Genomic DNA, 15191 nt, shown 5'->3' on the forward strand with positions numbered 1-15191 from the left:
CTGCTGTAGATGTTACCTAGCCTGGTAACAAAACATTCAGAAACCAGGTCACATTCACCCTCACATTTTACAATGTTTTTGTCAAAAACTGGTGTTTACTTCCAGTTTTTGGCAATATCATGCCGTAGTCAACCATTTATTTACTTAAAGACCATTGCATTCACTTAACAACCCCAGATTCACTTAAAAACTGTGGTGATTCTCTTAATGACCATGAAGGGTAGACTCCATTACAGTCATAACTTGAGGACTACCTGTATACTAGGCAGAAGATTCAAAAACATATAATTCAAGATTTGAAAAACAAAAGTCTCTACCTTTTTCAAGGTTGCCTTTGGAACCAAACCATGGAAATTTGTCAAATAAGAGATGGGGGGAAATTACACGCAAAATATAAAATAATCTGAGAATTTCATTCATTTTGACATTCTTTATCTTAACCCAAAAGGGTAAGGTTTAAAGACTTCCATTTATTAATATTCAAAACCACATCTTTAAAGCTTTTATTCATATTTAATGCAATTATTTGAGAAATAATACAGCAAATAAAAATACCCAAATAATATATTCAATACATTTTTTAAAATTACTTAATGTATTGGATAATCTGATCTGTGTTTGAGAGGGTGAGGAAGAAGATTGGGATTTCATCAAAATCAATTTTCTTATCAAATGAGAGCATTTCAGCCAATGAGATTTTGCTTTTGTCTTAAATAAATGAATCCCACCCCAAGTCAAATATTATCTGATCCATGTCTAGTAGTAATAAAGACAGTTTCATTATTCTTAACCATGGAAGAAGTCACTTTCTAGACCCTATTGGCTAAAACAGCAGTAAACTAAAAGTAAATAACTGTCAGGACCCACCCCAATCCACATCTTAGGAAAATAAAGAACTCTTAGAGCCAGGGCTTGTCCAAAAGGAGGTTTTACTAGGATGTAATCAGCTGTGGAAATACAAGACAGGATCTGGCATTGTGTTACAACTTGATACTTTATAAAGCGTTCCCGGTTCAACCCCCTCCCCTCAAAACCCATTTGGTCAGACCACAGGTCTGCAACACGCGGCTCCGGAGCCGCATGCGGCTCTTTCAGCCGTCTCCTGTGGCTCCCAGTCCTCTGACATGTGCAGTCCAAAAAAAAAAAGTGGGACTAAAAAAGTTCAACCAATCAAATATGCAGGGTAGGTGCATATCTCCCCTTGGCTCCACTCTTCAGTCAAACCCTGTTCTGCGCATGCGCGCATGTATGCGCATGTGCACACATTTTTTGCGGCTCCCAGTTTTTCCTTTTGTGAGGGAACCGGTTCCGAGTGGCTCTTTCACTGTTTCAGGTTGCTGATCCCTGGGTCAGACCCACATCAATTAAACTTCGGTGTCAACCCGTTCGTGGGAAAGAGGAAACTTCCCGTGTCTTTATGATTATTGCCTCCTTCCTTTTCAGATTCAAATGGAGATACAAACCAGATCCCCCCTCCCTTCCCCTACTTTGTTGTCCTAAGATCAAAAGGGTTTTCCCTGGTCTTTGAATGCAGTCTCCGGCCAGGCTGAATAAACACCTTCTCCTCTCCCCCTCGGAGAAATGGCAGAATCCAGGGAAGGCACAGTATTTTAAACATACATTTATGAATGCAATATAAATGGATTCTGACAATAACTCAAATAATTTAATTTAATTTAATTTATTAATATTTCTATACCGCCCTTCTCCCGAAGGACTCAGGGCGGTGTACAGGGCAAGAATAAAACACAGAGATTTACAAAAAATAAAAGATAATTAAATACATGCCCGATTAAAAATACAATCAATACATGGTAAAAACCCCAATAAAAATAGTAAAAAGACCCCACTAATCCCCCCTCAGGCCAGGCCGGCTTGCTCGAACAAGTATGTTTTCAGGTCGCGGCGAAAGGAGCGAAGATCGGGCGCCGTCCGCAGCTCAACCGGTAACTGGTTCCATAGCCCCGGGGCGCCCACAGAGAAGGATCTCCCCCTGGGGGCCACCAGTCGACATTCTCTGACCGGTGGCACCCTGAGGAGACCCTCTCTGTGGGAACGCACAGGGCGGAGGGAAGTAGACGCCGGCAGCAGGTGTTCCCTAAGGTACTCCGGACCCCTGCCATGTCGGGCTTTAAACACCATTACTAGCACCTTGAATCTCACCCGGAAGACAACTGGCAACCAATGCAGCTCACGGAGCAGAGGTGTGACGTGGGAGTATCGGGAGACTCCCAACACAACTCTCGCGGCTGCATTCTGTACCAGTTGGAGCCTCCGGGTGGTCCTCAAAGGAAGCCCCATGTAGAAAGCGTTACAGTAGTCTAGACGAGAGGTCACGAGCGCGTGAGTGACTGTGCATAAATCATCCCGGCTTAGATAGGGCCGCAACTGGCGCACCAGGCGAACCTGGGCGAAAGCCCCCCTAGTCACAGCCACCATGTGCTCGTCCAAGGTGAGCCGTGAATCTAGGAGGACTCCCAAGTTTTGAGCCCTATCTACGGGGGGTAATAATTCACCCCCCATAGAAAGAGATGGAATATCCGAATAGACCCGGGATGAAGGTATGCAAAGCCACTCGGTCTTGTCGGGGTTGAGTTGAAGTCTGTTCCTCCCCATCCAGACACGAACCGCCTCCAGGCAACGGGACATCACGTTGAGGGCATCACTGGGGTGGTTTGGGGTCGAAAGAAAAAGCTGGGCATCATCAGCATACTGATGATACCCAACTCATCAGTATGCTGATGATACCCAACTCCAAAGCCACGAATGATCTCACCCAGCGGTTTCATGTAGATGTTGAACAGGAGAGGCGAGAGGACCGACCCCTGAGGAACTCCGCAAACGAGAGACCTCGCGGTCAACCTCTGCCCTCCTGTCAACACCACTGTAAGACCGTGCCTCCCACTCCCAATCCCCCGAGACGCCGCAGCAGGATACCATGGTCGATGGTATCGAAAGCCGCTGAGAGATCTAATAGGACTAGAACAGAGGAATGACCCCTGTCCCGAGCCCTCCAGAGATCATTCACCAGCACGACCAATGCCGTCTCCGTGCTGTGCCCGGGCCTGAAACCCGATTGGTACGGGTCTAGATAATCCGCTTCATCCAGGACCAAAGGGAGCTGGTGCGCCACCACACTCTCAACAACCTTCGCAAGAAAGCGAAGGTTGGAGACCGGACGAAAGTTGTTCAATACAGCTGGGTCCAAGGCAGGCTTCTTGAGGAGAGGCCTCACCACCGCCTCTTTCAAGACGGCAGGGAAGCTACCCTCACTCAAAGAAGCTGATATAACTGCTTGGAACCAGCTGCGTGTCCTCTCCCGGGCTGCATAAACCAGCCAGGAAGGGCACGGGTCCAATAAACATGTGGTGGAGCTCAGTCTCCCCATAATCCTGTCCACTTCCTCCGGAGTCACAGAATCAAACTCCTCCCAGGTGATATCGACAAGACCGCCCGTGTCCTGATCGCCAGACTCTGCCCAGTCAGAGTCCAGACCGGTCCGAATCCGAGCGATTTTGTCCGACAGATAATTATTAAACTCCTCGGCACGACCCTGCAAGGGTTCCTCCCTCACCTCCTGATTAAGGAGGGAGCGAGTCACCCTAAACAGAGCGGCTGGGCGATTATCTGCGGACGCGATAAGGGTAGCGAAGTGATTAGACCTCGCCACCCTTATCGCAGCGAGATAAGACCTAATGTAGGTTCTTAGTTGCAATCGGTCGGATTCGGATCGGCTGGACCTCCAACCGCTCTCTAGGCCCCGTCTCCGACGCTTCATCTCCCGGAGCTCCGCGGAGAACCATGGAGCTTGACGGGATCTGCATCGGGTCAGGGGCCGCAAGGGTACAACTCGGTCAAGAGCCTCAGTGGCTGCCCTTTCCCAGGCTTCCACTAAGGCATCTGCCGAGCTGTGAGTGGGGGAGGCAGGTGGGGACCCCAGCGCTGCCTGGAACCTCTCGGGATCCATTAAGCGTCTGGGGCGGTACCATCTAACTGGTTCCACACACCCACGGCGGGGGGTAGCAAAACGGAAGACCAGCCGCAGGAGATGATGATCGGTCCATGACAGGGGCATAATAATTGGAGAGCCCCCACCAAGATCATCTAACCACCGACCAGATAAGAAAACTAGGTCAAGGATGTGGCCTCCCTCATGAGTCGGTCCTGAAATTACTTGCGTCAGGTCCATGGCCGTCATGGAAGCCATGAACTCCCGAGCCAACTCAGATGATCCTCCCAGAGATGGTAGATTGAAGTCCCCCAAAACTATAAGTTTCGGGAACTCAACCACCAACCCAGAGAGGACATCGAGGAGCTCAGGCAGGGCTGCTGCTGCGTGACTAGGCGAAAGGTACACCAGCAGCAAGCCCAACTGCGCACCAGGGCCGCATCTCAAAAAGAGAGACTCACATCCGACTATCTGGGGAACGGTGGCCTCCCGCGGACCTAAGGTCTCCCTCATAACAACAGCCACTCCCCCACCCCTACCCTGAGCCCGAGGCCGGTGTAGCACCCAGAAACCTGGTGGGCAAAGATCAGCCAGAGGAATACCGCCCTCTGGGCCCAACCAAGTCTCCGTGATGCAAGCCAGGTCCGCCTGCTCACACTCGACCAAATCACGGACGAGAGGAGCTTTATTAACGACAGACCTGGCATTCAAGTACACCAGCCGGAGCTCAGGAGGCTGCACATCCTCACTCCCGGGACCTCGGGGAAGAACAAGAGGGTCGGAACGCCTCACTGCTTGCAAGTAGCGGAGAGGCCTTCCCTGAGATCGATACGGCCCTCTGTTCCTGCACCTGCTGCCATTCCCTAACGTCATGGGAATGGGCAATCCCACGACTTGCCCTGGAGCCCCGGGGGCAACCGACCCCCGCTCCTCCCCTCCGCAATCAATCCCGGCCCTGGCAAGCAAAAATCATAGAAACTAAGTTTTAGTCATTTTTCGTTCTGTATAGAGAATTGGGGGACATTCAGAATGAAACATAGGGTACCTCAATAATATTAAATATGCTGTGTCATGTTGTTGCTTGTAAGAGTGTGATGACATCAGTCTAGAATGGGATCTTGGTCTGTGGCCTATGCCCCTTCCCAGGAATTCAAAGGGTCTGTGCTTATCATCCACACTTATATGTACATAAAAGTTTAGGCTCATTACTGAAATTGCTGCAAAGCCTTTCTTTCTTTCTTTCTTTCTTTCTTTCTTTCTTTCTTTCTTTCTTTCTTTCTTTCTTTCTTTCTTTCTTTCTTCCTTCATTTATTTATTTCCTTCTTTTCTTCTCCATTTTCTTACTGAGCAGACCTTTTGGCCTTCTTTCTACTTCTTAAGCTTCCAGGTCTATAAGGGAAATGATGGCTTTCTGTTCCCTTCCAGTAGCCCAAATGAAATGAGTAGGAGATAAATGTTCTTCCAATCTTTTAAACACAGGTTAGGATTGTGGAATCCTTAATATTACCTAACTTGGTAATGAAACATCTGCAAGAAAACAACCTGAGGGTACCAAGGACTCTACTATTCAAGCCTGATCTACAAATATTCTCTTTGATTGGTACAGAATAGGATTTCCTCTCTTCTGATTTAGGAGATAAGGACATTTTTGCCCCTGTAGTGACCCAATGCTTTGGCTGCAGAATTTGGGGAGTTGAAAACCATGCATCTTAAAAATGGACAAGGCTGAGACACACTCATAATCATAACCATAACAACACTCCAGGAAATGACAAGCAAGAATTCCACAAAGAAACATAATTTGTTTTGGGGAATAGTAAATAGAACCAATGGTATGGATGAAGTAATATATTTGCAAGAAGAGTAAGGTACTCTGAAAAATTAGCTGTAAAACTGGACTTTTGATATTCTGGCAATATTATCAAGAATTAAAATTGAGAATATTTTGCTATATTGACCACCAAACATGAAGTGTAAATTACTGAATGAATATAAACAATCATAACCCTCCTCCAACTTTTTGAACTCCATTTCAGACTTGGTCCTTGATTCTCTCTCTTGCTTGCTTTGAGAGATAGGTAAACAATCATTTTTGCCATTATCTTAAGGTGTGATTAACGATTCCTGTATATTTTATAATGCTGGCTTCTTTAAATAATAATTTGATAATACAATTGCTTGCTTTGTTCTGTAATAGACCTGGGTTTTAGTAAAAGGAGGAGGAAAGGCAATTTTGGCATCACAGAATTATTTATAACATAATTCCTAGCCACTTAAAAATTTTAATGGACATTATGCCTTAGAAAAGATGATTTTAAAAAAAGCTTAATATATCTTTAACAGCTAATTCTAAAGTAGCTGCATTTTGGAATGGTAACTTGTCACTTTTTCTATGAAACAGACATCTTTGCTTATGTTTTCTGCTGCATTGGTGAACATTACCATATTGTTCTTTGTAACTGAAGATGTTGGCTTGAATCAAACAGTACCCTTAATGAATAGAAATAGATTTATAATTGAGCTGAAGAAGTTGAAAATTTCTCTGAAATGCTTACCCCCAATATGAATCAAATTCAACCATCCAGACCTCTGAAAACCAGCTTTTGAGAAACATTCTAGACTGCATTGAGAACAAGAAAAAGGACATCACTATTCCTTAAATAGGTTCTTGTTCAGAATTCATTGAGTATAGATTAATAGATTATATTCCATCCAACATGTTCTGTTATCCCAATATTAAAACCATGAAGATGAGATATATTTCTCCATTAGTAAGTGAATATGCTTAGCCAATTATTGTTTAATATTAGTATAAAAATTTATTTGTTTGTTTGTTTCTCAAATGTGTATAATTTCCCATCTCACCAAAAATGAAACTGGGCAGTGCACAAAGTTAATATGTATTATACTTTTATTTGCCAATGAAGTCTCAGTTCAAGAAACTAAACTCAGTACACTAAACAGAATATGCAGTATAACTACCTTTTTTCCCTTTCTGCATAAGGACAGATTCAGACAAGAGGTGCTACAAAACAAAATCATAACTTTTGCCACTCCCAAAGATACAGTAAAGAAACCACTCTAATTTATTCAGTCATATGGTTTTGGTGCAGCTGCAAATTCAGTCAAATTCATTTAATACCATTTCATTTCAATTTACAATGAATTAAGTCTTGTACTTGTGATTTTAATGGAGCTGACTCTTTAGCAGCTGCCTATAGGGAGTAGTGGGGCATAGACAGAAAGTTGGGGGTTTCCTCTTTGCCTTTCATTCTGACTGCTAACTTCAGAATCACACATTCTGTCTTTCTTTTCAGAAATACAAGCATTCATTTCTTGACTACATGGGTATAGCCTGAGCAAAATATGTCATTCTTCTTGTAGACAATTGCTCCTACATGAAGGTGCGCCAAATCAACTTGGTGCGCAAAAAACAGAGTATGCACCTCCATAAGTCTGCCAAGAAACCGTGTGGCATGAACTTTGGGAAAGATGAGCTAAACCCAACACTCTTGTTTGAGAACCGTCAATGATTATTCAAGTCTCCCAAATGAGAATACTAAACCCAAGTGCACACACATTAAGTATGACTTTGTGAGAGATGCTTTAAGAAAAGGGATTTGTTAAACAGATACTGCCCATAATAAGAAACGCTGGCAGATGGACTCACGAAGCCTTTGCCCACAGATTGATAAAGTGTTCTTCAGGAGAGTATGCGAGTTCTGAATCAGTATTTGAGGCCATGAAAGGCAGGCGGTAGACTGTAGGTAGTTAGGGATTTGTTCTGAACTTGTCTTTCATTCCGTCTACTTTTTGTTTATCAGGTTGGTAATCTCAGAGTCTTTTTTTCTGCCTTTGTTCCTCTATCTAGATGCATGCATTCTTAATTATACTAGTAGGATGTAGCTAGTTAAATGCTAGGTCTTTGGGCCTGATGCTGTATTTCCTCAAATATATTTTTGTTAAAATTAAAAAGCCTGCTCAGGTTAGTTTCCAGCTTTGAGGAATACTTTCCATACAGGCAAATTCACCTCCCTCCAGTTTTAAACAGAGTGGCACATTAGATCGTATGATTAGATAAAAACGCTTCAGTTTGTCAGCACTCGTAAGCATCTCATGCCCTTTAAGAAAGCCGTCTCCAGGGCCTGCCTCCTTCTCAAGGCATTTTTGACTTCCCTGTTCCTCAAGCTATAGATCAAAGGATTCAGCATTGGAATTACTATAGTATAGAAGATGGAAGCCCATTTGTCCTGATCCAGAACATAGCTGGAACTTGGGCGCAGATACATAAAAATGGTTGTTCCATAGAAGATGGTTACAGCTGCCAGGTGTGAGGCACATGTTGAAAAAGCCTTTTGTTTCCCTTCAGATGAGTTAATCCGCAGGATTGCTGTCAAGATGAATGCATACGACACCACAATTTCTGTTGAAGTAAATATACCCAGGATTGTTGCAAAAACAAAGAGCATCGTTTCATTGATGCTTGTGTCAGTGCAGGAAAGAGATAGCAAAGGGGGAACATCACAGAAAAAATGGTTGATGATATTGGAGCCACAAAAAGAGAGCTGAAAAGTAGAAGCTGTTTGTGTCACTGCATTCATCAAGCCAATGAGATAAGATCCAGCCACCATCACAGTGCACACTTTGGGAGACATGGTAACCACGTAGAGGAGAGGATTACAGATAGCCACGTACCGGTCATACGCCATTGCTGCCAGGAGGATACACTCAGTACTCGCACAGAAAATGAAGAAATACATCTGTGCAGCACAATTAGCATATGAAATGCTTTTCTTGTCTGCCAGTATGTTAGCTAGCATTTTAGGGGCAACAGCTGAAGAATACCCAAAATCTAAGAAAGACAAATGACTGAGGAAGAAATACATAGGGCTCTGGAGCTGAGAGCTTATCCTGATTAATATGATCATCCCAAGATTGCCAGTCAGTGTAATTAAATAGATAATTAGTATCACAATAAAAGAGAACAGCTCCATATTTGGACTATCCACTAAACCTACAAAAACAAATTCAGTTATCTTTGTGTGGTTTTCTTCAACCATTTCTCTTCAGTAATTAAAAACTGTTGAAAGACTAGTATCTGTTTCTTCAATGGCATCAGATCTGTAATATATAAAAAAGGATATTTTTATAAGGAGCCATATCTTTTTCCAAGGCTCTGCTTAGCTGCCACTGATAACACAATGCATCAGGATGTGTAATGAATCAGAGCAAAGAGCTTTGGATTTAATCATGAGGAAAATATTCCTCAACAATCCTTTTTCTGATATGTCCCCATGACACTGTTTTTATCTTATCTCCAATCCATACCAGAGGCAGCATTAACCAAACCTTAGCTTTTCTACCCTTAAAACAGTATTTTTCTCTGAAGCAGGAAGCATGATAATTTTACTGCAGATACAATCTAAGACACTTCATTGATCATTTGGTGGGTGGTGAAGCCAAGTAACTCCTAGAAAATGGATCCACCCTTGGAGAGTGGGGTTCTTAAGCACCTATTGATCATGTTAGGTTGATACACTCATACCGATCTCTTGTCAGTTCCTCAATACTATTTTCTGATGACTTTTTGATTGAGGAAGGAGGAGAGTGTGGTTCTTTCAAACTGCACTCTCTCCAAACTGAATCAGAAGTCTTGGCTTTGAAAGAGGGTCCATCACAGGGGGAAGCCTGAGAAGTGAAACCAGCTGTGTCATCCATAGTGATGATCTGCTCTGAGTCAGGTTTATTCTGAGCACAGATTTAATGCTCTGTGGCATATAAACTAACTTAGCTTCCAAGTAAACCTGGTAATAGCTAACTGGCAGCGGCAATGGGAGACGATTGCTCAGCTGTTAGCCAAACTCATTTCCAATGCACTGACCCAAAACTCGTGCAAGCTTAAGTGAATTTTGACAGATGGTTAAACCTGCCATTCAAGTTATCTGTCAAACCTCAATTCCTCCACAGTACAGCCTCAGCTCTTGTAAGGATTATGACTCATGGTGCCTGGCAGGAAGGATGGAAAACAAAGCTAGGGGAATCCACAAGTCCATTTCCTTAACTATTGGTGCATGAAATGAAGACACCATTATTTAGTGGCAACCCAGAATAGTGTTTACAGGGGCAGGATTGGGAGCAGTACTGATGGTTCAAGGTCTAGCAGACAGCATTTTAACTGGGCAGCATGGAAAGACCCTAAGTAATGTTTAAGGACAGAATAAACTTGACATGGGAAGTCATTTAGCAGTATCTCAGTCTTAAATCATTTATAGTGGTACATAGCTATACACACTTTCTAAATTTCCATTTCTGCATTATTGTAGCAATGAAGGTCAAAAGGCTCTTCTTGAATGAGTGTTAAAAACTGGTCAGATTAAGATTAGATCATTAAAAGATATGCAAGTATTTTAAAAATAGTGCAGTAATAAATACAGGTCAGGATGGATTGATCAAGAATAAGTCTTGCCATTCTAACACATTAATTTTGAGCAGTTAACTTCCTTAGCAAGTTGTGTAGTAGATATATCATGATTTCAGCAAAAGATTTGGCAAAAGATCCCATGACATTCTGATTTGCAAGCTAGGAATTGAAAAGATTGAAAGCATTTTTAGATACCTGAACTTAAGATTATGCTGTTTGCTGAAATTATCTGGAGACAGTTCTTCTTGTCCAAATCAGTTAATGGTAGAAATATTCTGAAATGTAACAAAGATCTTGTATATTCAGTTTGATTCAGTGGTCATTCAGCTATCCTTCATATAGGAAATCCTTATGATCCAAACAACTGATTCCCTAGTAGTAACCCTCAACTAGTTTTTTTTAAAAAAAATATTATCAGGGGTAATGTGCTACTTTTACTGTTGCTAAATGAATTTTCAAAGGAACAGGAATAATTCTCTTAATTGCTTGTGTTCCTGTGTATGTGTATACATGTGTCTGTGATCTATTAATTTTACAGTAAATAGGTCTACAGAGATAATGTCCACAAATGCTTTTAAGACTTGGTTGGCTCTTCATTCATTGATTGTTTGATTATATGCCATAGGTCAGTGTCAACTCTCAGTAACCACATGGGTAGACTTTCTCCAGGATGATCTGTCCTGGATTAGATTTAAGGTTTAAGTTTTCCAGTAATGCATCTAACACCAGTGTAATCAAATTGATCCATTTGGCTCCTTCTTTCCTTTCCTTCCATGTTTCCCAATACTCTGGATTGATTTGTTGTGCTATCCATTTGTTTGTTTTCTTATCTATCCACAGTATTCTCAGGAATCTTCTCCAAAACCAAAATTCAAAAGTAGAAATATTCCTTATATGCTACTTCTTCAAAGTCCAACCTTTGCTTTCACAAAGTGTCACAAAGAAAATTTTAAATGCGTGATTCTGATCTTTGTAGGTATAAACACACTGTATCTGAAGAATTTTCCAAGGCTTTCCCTACATCGTGCTAGTCACAATTGCTGGTTCTTTTATTATTGATGGTAAATCTTAAAAGACAGAAGCTATCAATCAATTCAATATCTTTACTGTCTAGTCTAAGTTTTACTGTACCCAATGTCATTAGTTTATTCTTCTTTATATTTAGTCCCATTTTTTTCATTGTGCTTCTTAATTTTTATTATTAGAGCTTGCAGACCACCATTTGCAATTTCAGCTATCAAAGCAATCTCATTCAACTTAATATAAGTCATTGATGTTCCTGTCTTTCAACATTGATGTTGAACAAGCAAGTTCATCTTCTTCCAATCAACTGGAAACATGCTGTTGCATTATGACTAAATAACTGTGAAATGAAATTACATAGGATGATCTCTACCTTTAGCCTTCATGTATTTAATACAGGTTGGCCATGAATTCTATCTGTCAGGGGTCCTATCTGTATTTGATAGCATCTGTATTTGAAAAACTTCCCAAGCCAGGTTTCAGACTGAAGCAGGGCAGAGGCGGGAGGAAGGTTGCTGTAAGTGAAGATCACCTTCAGGCAGGCAGAGCCAAGATCGGCTTGCGCCAAGAGCTGCCACCGGCCTCTCGCCTTCCTGGCTGACAGGCAGGCTGGTTGGGCAGTCCAACCTGCTGCAGCCTTCTCAGGACCCCAGCCGCAGGGACCCACATCTCACACCCCTGCTTTTCTGAACGCGGCACGCCAGGGGCAGGCATACACATCATCCCGGGTGAAGCCCACTCTCTCCAGGGCCCTGCGGGCCGGCTGGCAGGCAGACACACTTCCCCCGCAAACCCCCCTCTGGTCCCTTCAGGAAGACGTGGAAGTCCCACCTCGCCATGGTCGCTCCTTCGGCCCTGGGAAGTGTCATCTGGGAGGAAATAAATTTGCGCCCATGCACCGACCTTGCTGCGTCAACCCCATGTGCAAACTCACGAGGGGGGAGAGGAAAAGAAGATGGAAGAGAGTGAGGCCACAACAGAAAGAGAGAGAGAAGGGAGAAAAGAAGGAGGGGGTAGTTGTGAGGTTGGCGCTCAGGGCTGCGATGTGAGCAGTCTCAAACACCTACCTGGCGAGGGAGTGGATGGCTCTGTCCCTTTCAGGCTCACGCTTGCTTGTGAAGTAAGAAGGTGGGGAAGGGCGACACGGATCCTGCAGAAGAAGAAGTCAATCCAGTTGCTGCACAATGAATCCCTGGGGAGGGCGGGGCCTTGCTCTGTGCCTGTACTCTTTGTGCACCCTCAGTAGGGTTCCTGCAGGCTGCCACCAAGCAGCATGTTTTCTGCAAGCAAGTGAGCTGGGAAGGAGCAGAGCAGGGGGGGAGGCAGGGGGGGAAGGAAGGCAACACTGCGTACCACCAGCCAGGTGCTCTTGTACCACCAGTGGTACGCGTACTACCGGTTGAAAAGCCCTGGTATATATAAAGACAATGCAAAGCTTTGAAGGAGTGCTTTGCACACAAGCTTTATGCAAAACATCCTTCTGCAACTGATCTATAAGACATTCTTTGTAGATGGTTTATTTAAAAAAAAGTGCCCTTCCCGTCTTTACAGCAAGGCAGACATATTGCTGCATTGACCATCTGCACCTGTGAAAGTATTTACCATTGTCAACAATAAATATAGTGAGATAGTCTGCATCTGGACCTTGTTTCTTCTTGATTGGGAATGCTTTATCTTCAAATGTTCTCAGCTGCCAAATGAATAAGAGGATGATATAACTATAAGGGGCCAGAGAATAACAGAGCAAAGTTCAATATCACTCAAGGAATGAAGAGATGGAGGATAAACACATGATCCTTCACTCTGGGAAGGAGCACACATCCTTGACATTTTCAGTGGTATGAAGCAGGCAGGCTCATCATTGAACATATTTGTGCTGTGGGGTGCACCTTTATCCAGGTGAAGCTGTAACTGTTTGTCAGAATTCTGACTGAAAGGATACTCAAGGTGACAATGAGCAACATTTGAGAAGTACAGTATTTCATACCTGGCAAGAGGTATCCAGACTGGATTTTTGCTCTTCAGCAGATTATTGAGAAATGTATCAATTTAAAGAACATTCAGGATGAAGTGAATAGACTTGGTTTGTGGGACAGTTTTCCTAAATATGAAAATAGGAAGTTAGAAGTTGTTAGAAGAAGTTAGATGCTTAGTAGATGATTCAACAGCCCTAAGCATAAAAGCTGGCTAGGTCAATCATTTTCTCTTATAGTCCACAGTGTAAAGTTTGGGTAACAAGCCAGTCAGTCAATTCCTGTCACAACCAATGGATCAACACTTGGTTGATTCCAAAAAAAAGCAGACCATGAACTTGCAGGAAAATGCTAGGAAGAAAAAAAAAGAAAATAGGAGAAAAATGTGTAATGTTCTCTTACTTGTTTAATGCATTTGTACATAAATGTATAAGGAATGCTTCTGTGATATATTTGGGATGGGGCCATAAATGTTTGTGAATACCTCTGTACGTGGATGATGCCCCACTGCTGACTGAGAGATTGAATTATTGCAGCAAACTGTATGATGCAATGAGCAGTATGAAAAAATATTTGTGCACATTTAGTTAAAAGGAGTGATTGATGACACATTATGCATATATGGTGAAAACCTCAAGCAAGCAGATGAATTTATGGGAAATAAATTGGAAGTCTCTTTATGAAACAAGAGAAAGTGGATGTATATGGAAATGACAGCAGAAAGATAGCAGGTCGCATATGGTCTGTTACAAGGAATGAATATTTTATTGAAAGATATATTAATGGACGAGTGCATGATGTGCTTTTGCCCACTTTTTTTATTTAGAAGTGAGAATCGGGTGTCTCAGGAGAGACATAGAAGGATGTTGAATGCAATGACAATGGGGTACTTAAGTGGGTGGTAAAACAAGAAGCAACTCTCGAGAATAAATGAGTGGTGAATAATATGGACTGAACACTTAAGTGAGTGACTAGTATAAAAGAAGTAAATGAGGTGGTCTGGTCCTCTAGAAAAAAATGAATAAAGGTCAGATTGCAAAACAAATATAAAAAGAAGAGTGAAATGGCTGGGAATGAGTGGAAGACCAAGATAAGCATCATTAGATAGAGTTGATACAATCCTCAAAACATGGAAAAGATAAATGTAAAAAAAAATATAATATGTGAAATGGAACAATGATATGGTGGAAATAAGAATGATTTTCAGAGAAAGAAAGGTATGCAGAGGTGCAGTGAATGATATTGGTGTAAACTAGATTTTCTTTTCTACTTCTCATTTCATTTTTTCAAATCATTTAGCATACTATTTCTTATTCCTTTTCTGCACTTTGTATAGCAGCTTATTCCAAAAGAGAATAGAATGATGGGCACACACATATATACTCACAAATAAACACACACACACATTTATTACCAAATACAACAATTCCCAAGAACTTGGTAGCTGAGAATATCAGGGGATAACATCCCAGATGGCATTAAATAGCATTTAAGCTTTCTCCTTCTACTTGTTGAATCTGAACGTAAGGAAAGAAACATTTGCAATATTCCTAGTAAGTTATCTATTAATAACAATACAAACTAAATAAAAAAATAAGTTCAAGATGGATTTCACATGTTTTACCATCATATGGGACTTTTTGTATTGAGTTTGTATAAGAATTTGACATTAAAAGATCATTTAGATGACTCTGACTATATACCAATTGGCAACTAAGGCTTGCCAAAGTCAGATTCATTTGTAATACTGAAATACTTAGATATTTCATGGGACTTAATTCCACACTTACATATTTTTGTGTAATTGTGTGATACAACTTTTGCA

The 15191-nt window shown here is 42.1% G+C and overlaps 1 protein-coding gene across 1 annotated transcript; it reads right to left on the reverse strand.

Moving 5' to 3' along the window:
• Positions 1-8037: 8037 nt before the first annotated feature.
• On the reverse strand, positions 8038-9009 carry LOC308660103 (olfactory receptor 5AR1-like; the record flags this gene model as incomplete). The annotated part of the gene is made up of 1 exon (XM_081314324.1): positions 8038-9009. One exon carries the CDS (start codon positions 9007-9009, stop codon positions 8038-8040), a length of 972 nt encoding a protein of 323 aa, XP_081170450.1.
• Positions 9010-15191: the final 6182 nt, after the last annotated feature.

This window comes from Vipera berus (genome assembly GCF_964194415.1).
Source record: "Vipera berus genome assembly, chromosome: 1".
In the NCBI taxonomy this organism is placed as follows: Eukaryota; Metazoa; Chordata; class Lepidosauria; order Squamata; family Viperidae; genus Vipera; species Vipera berus.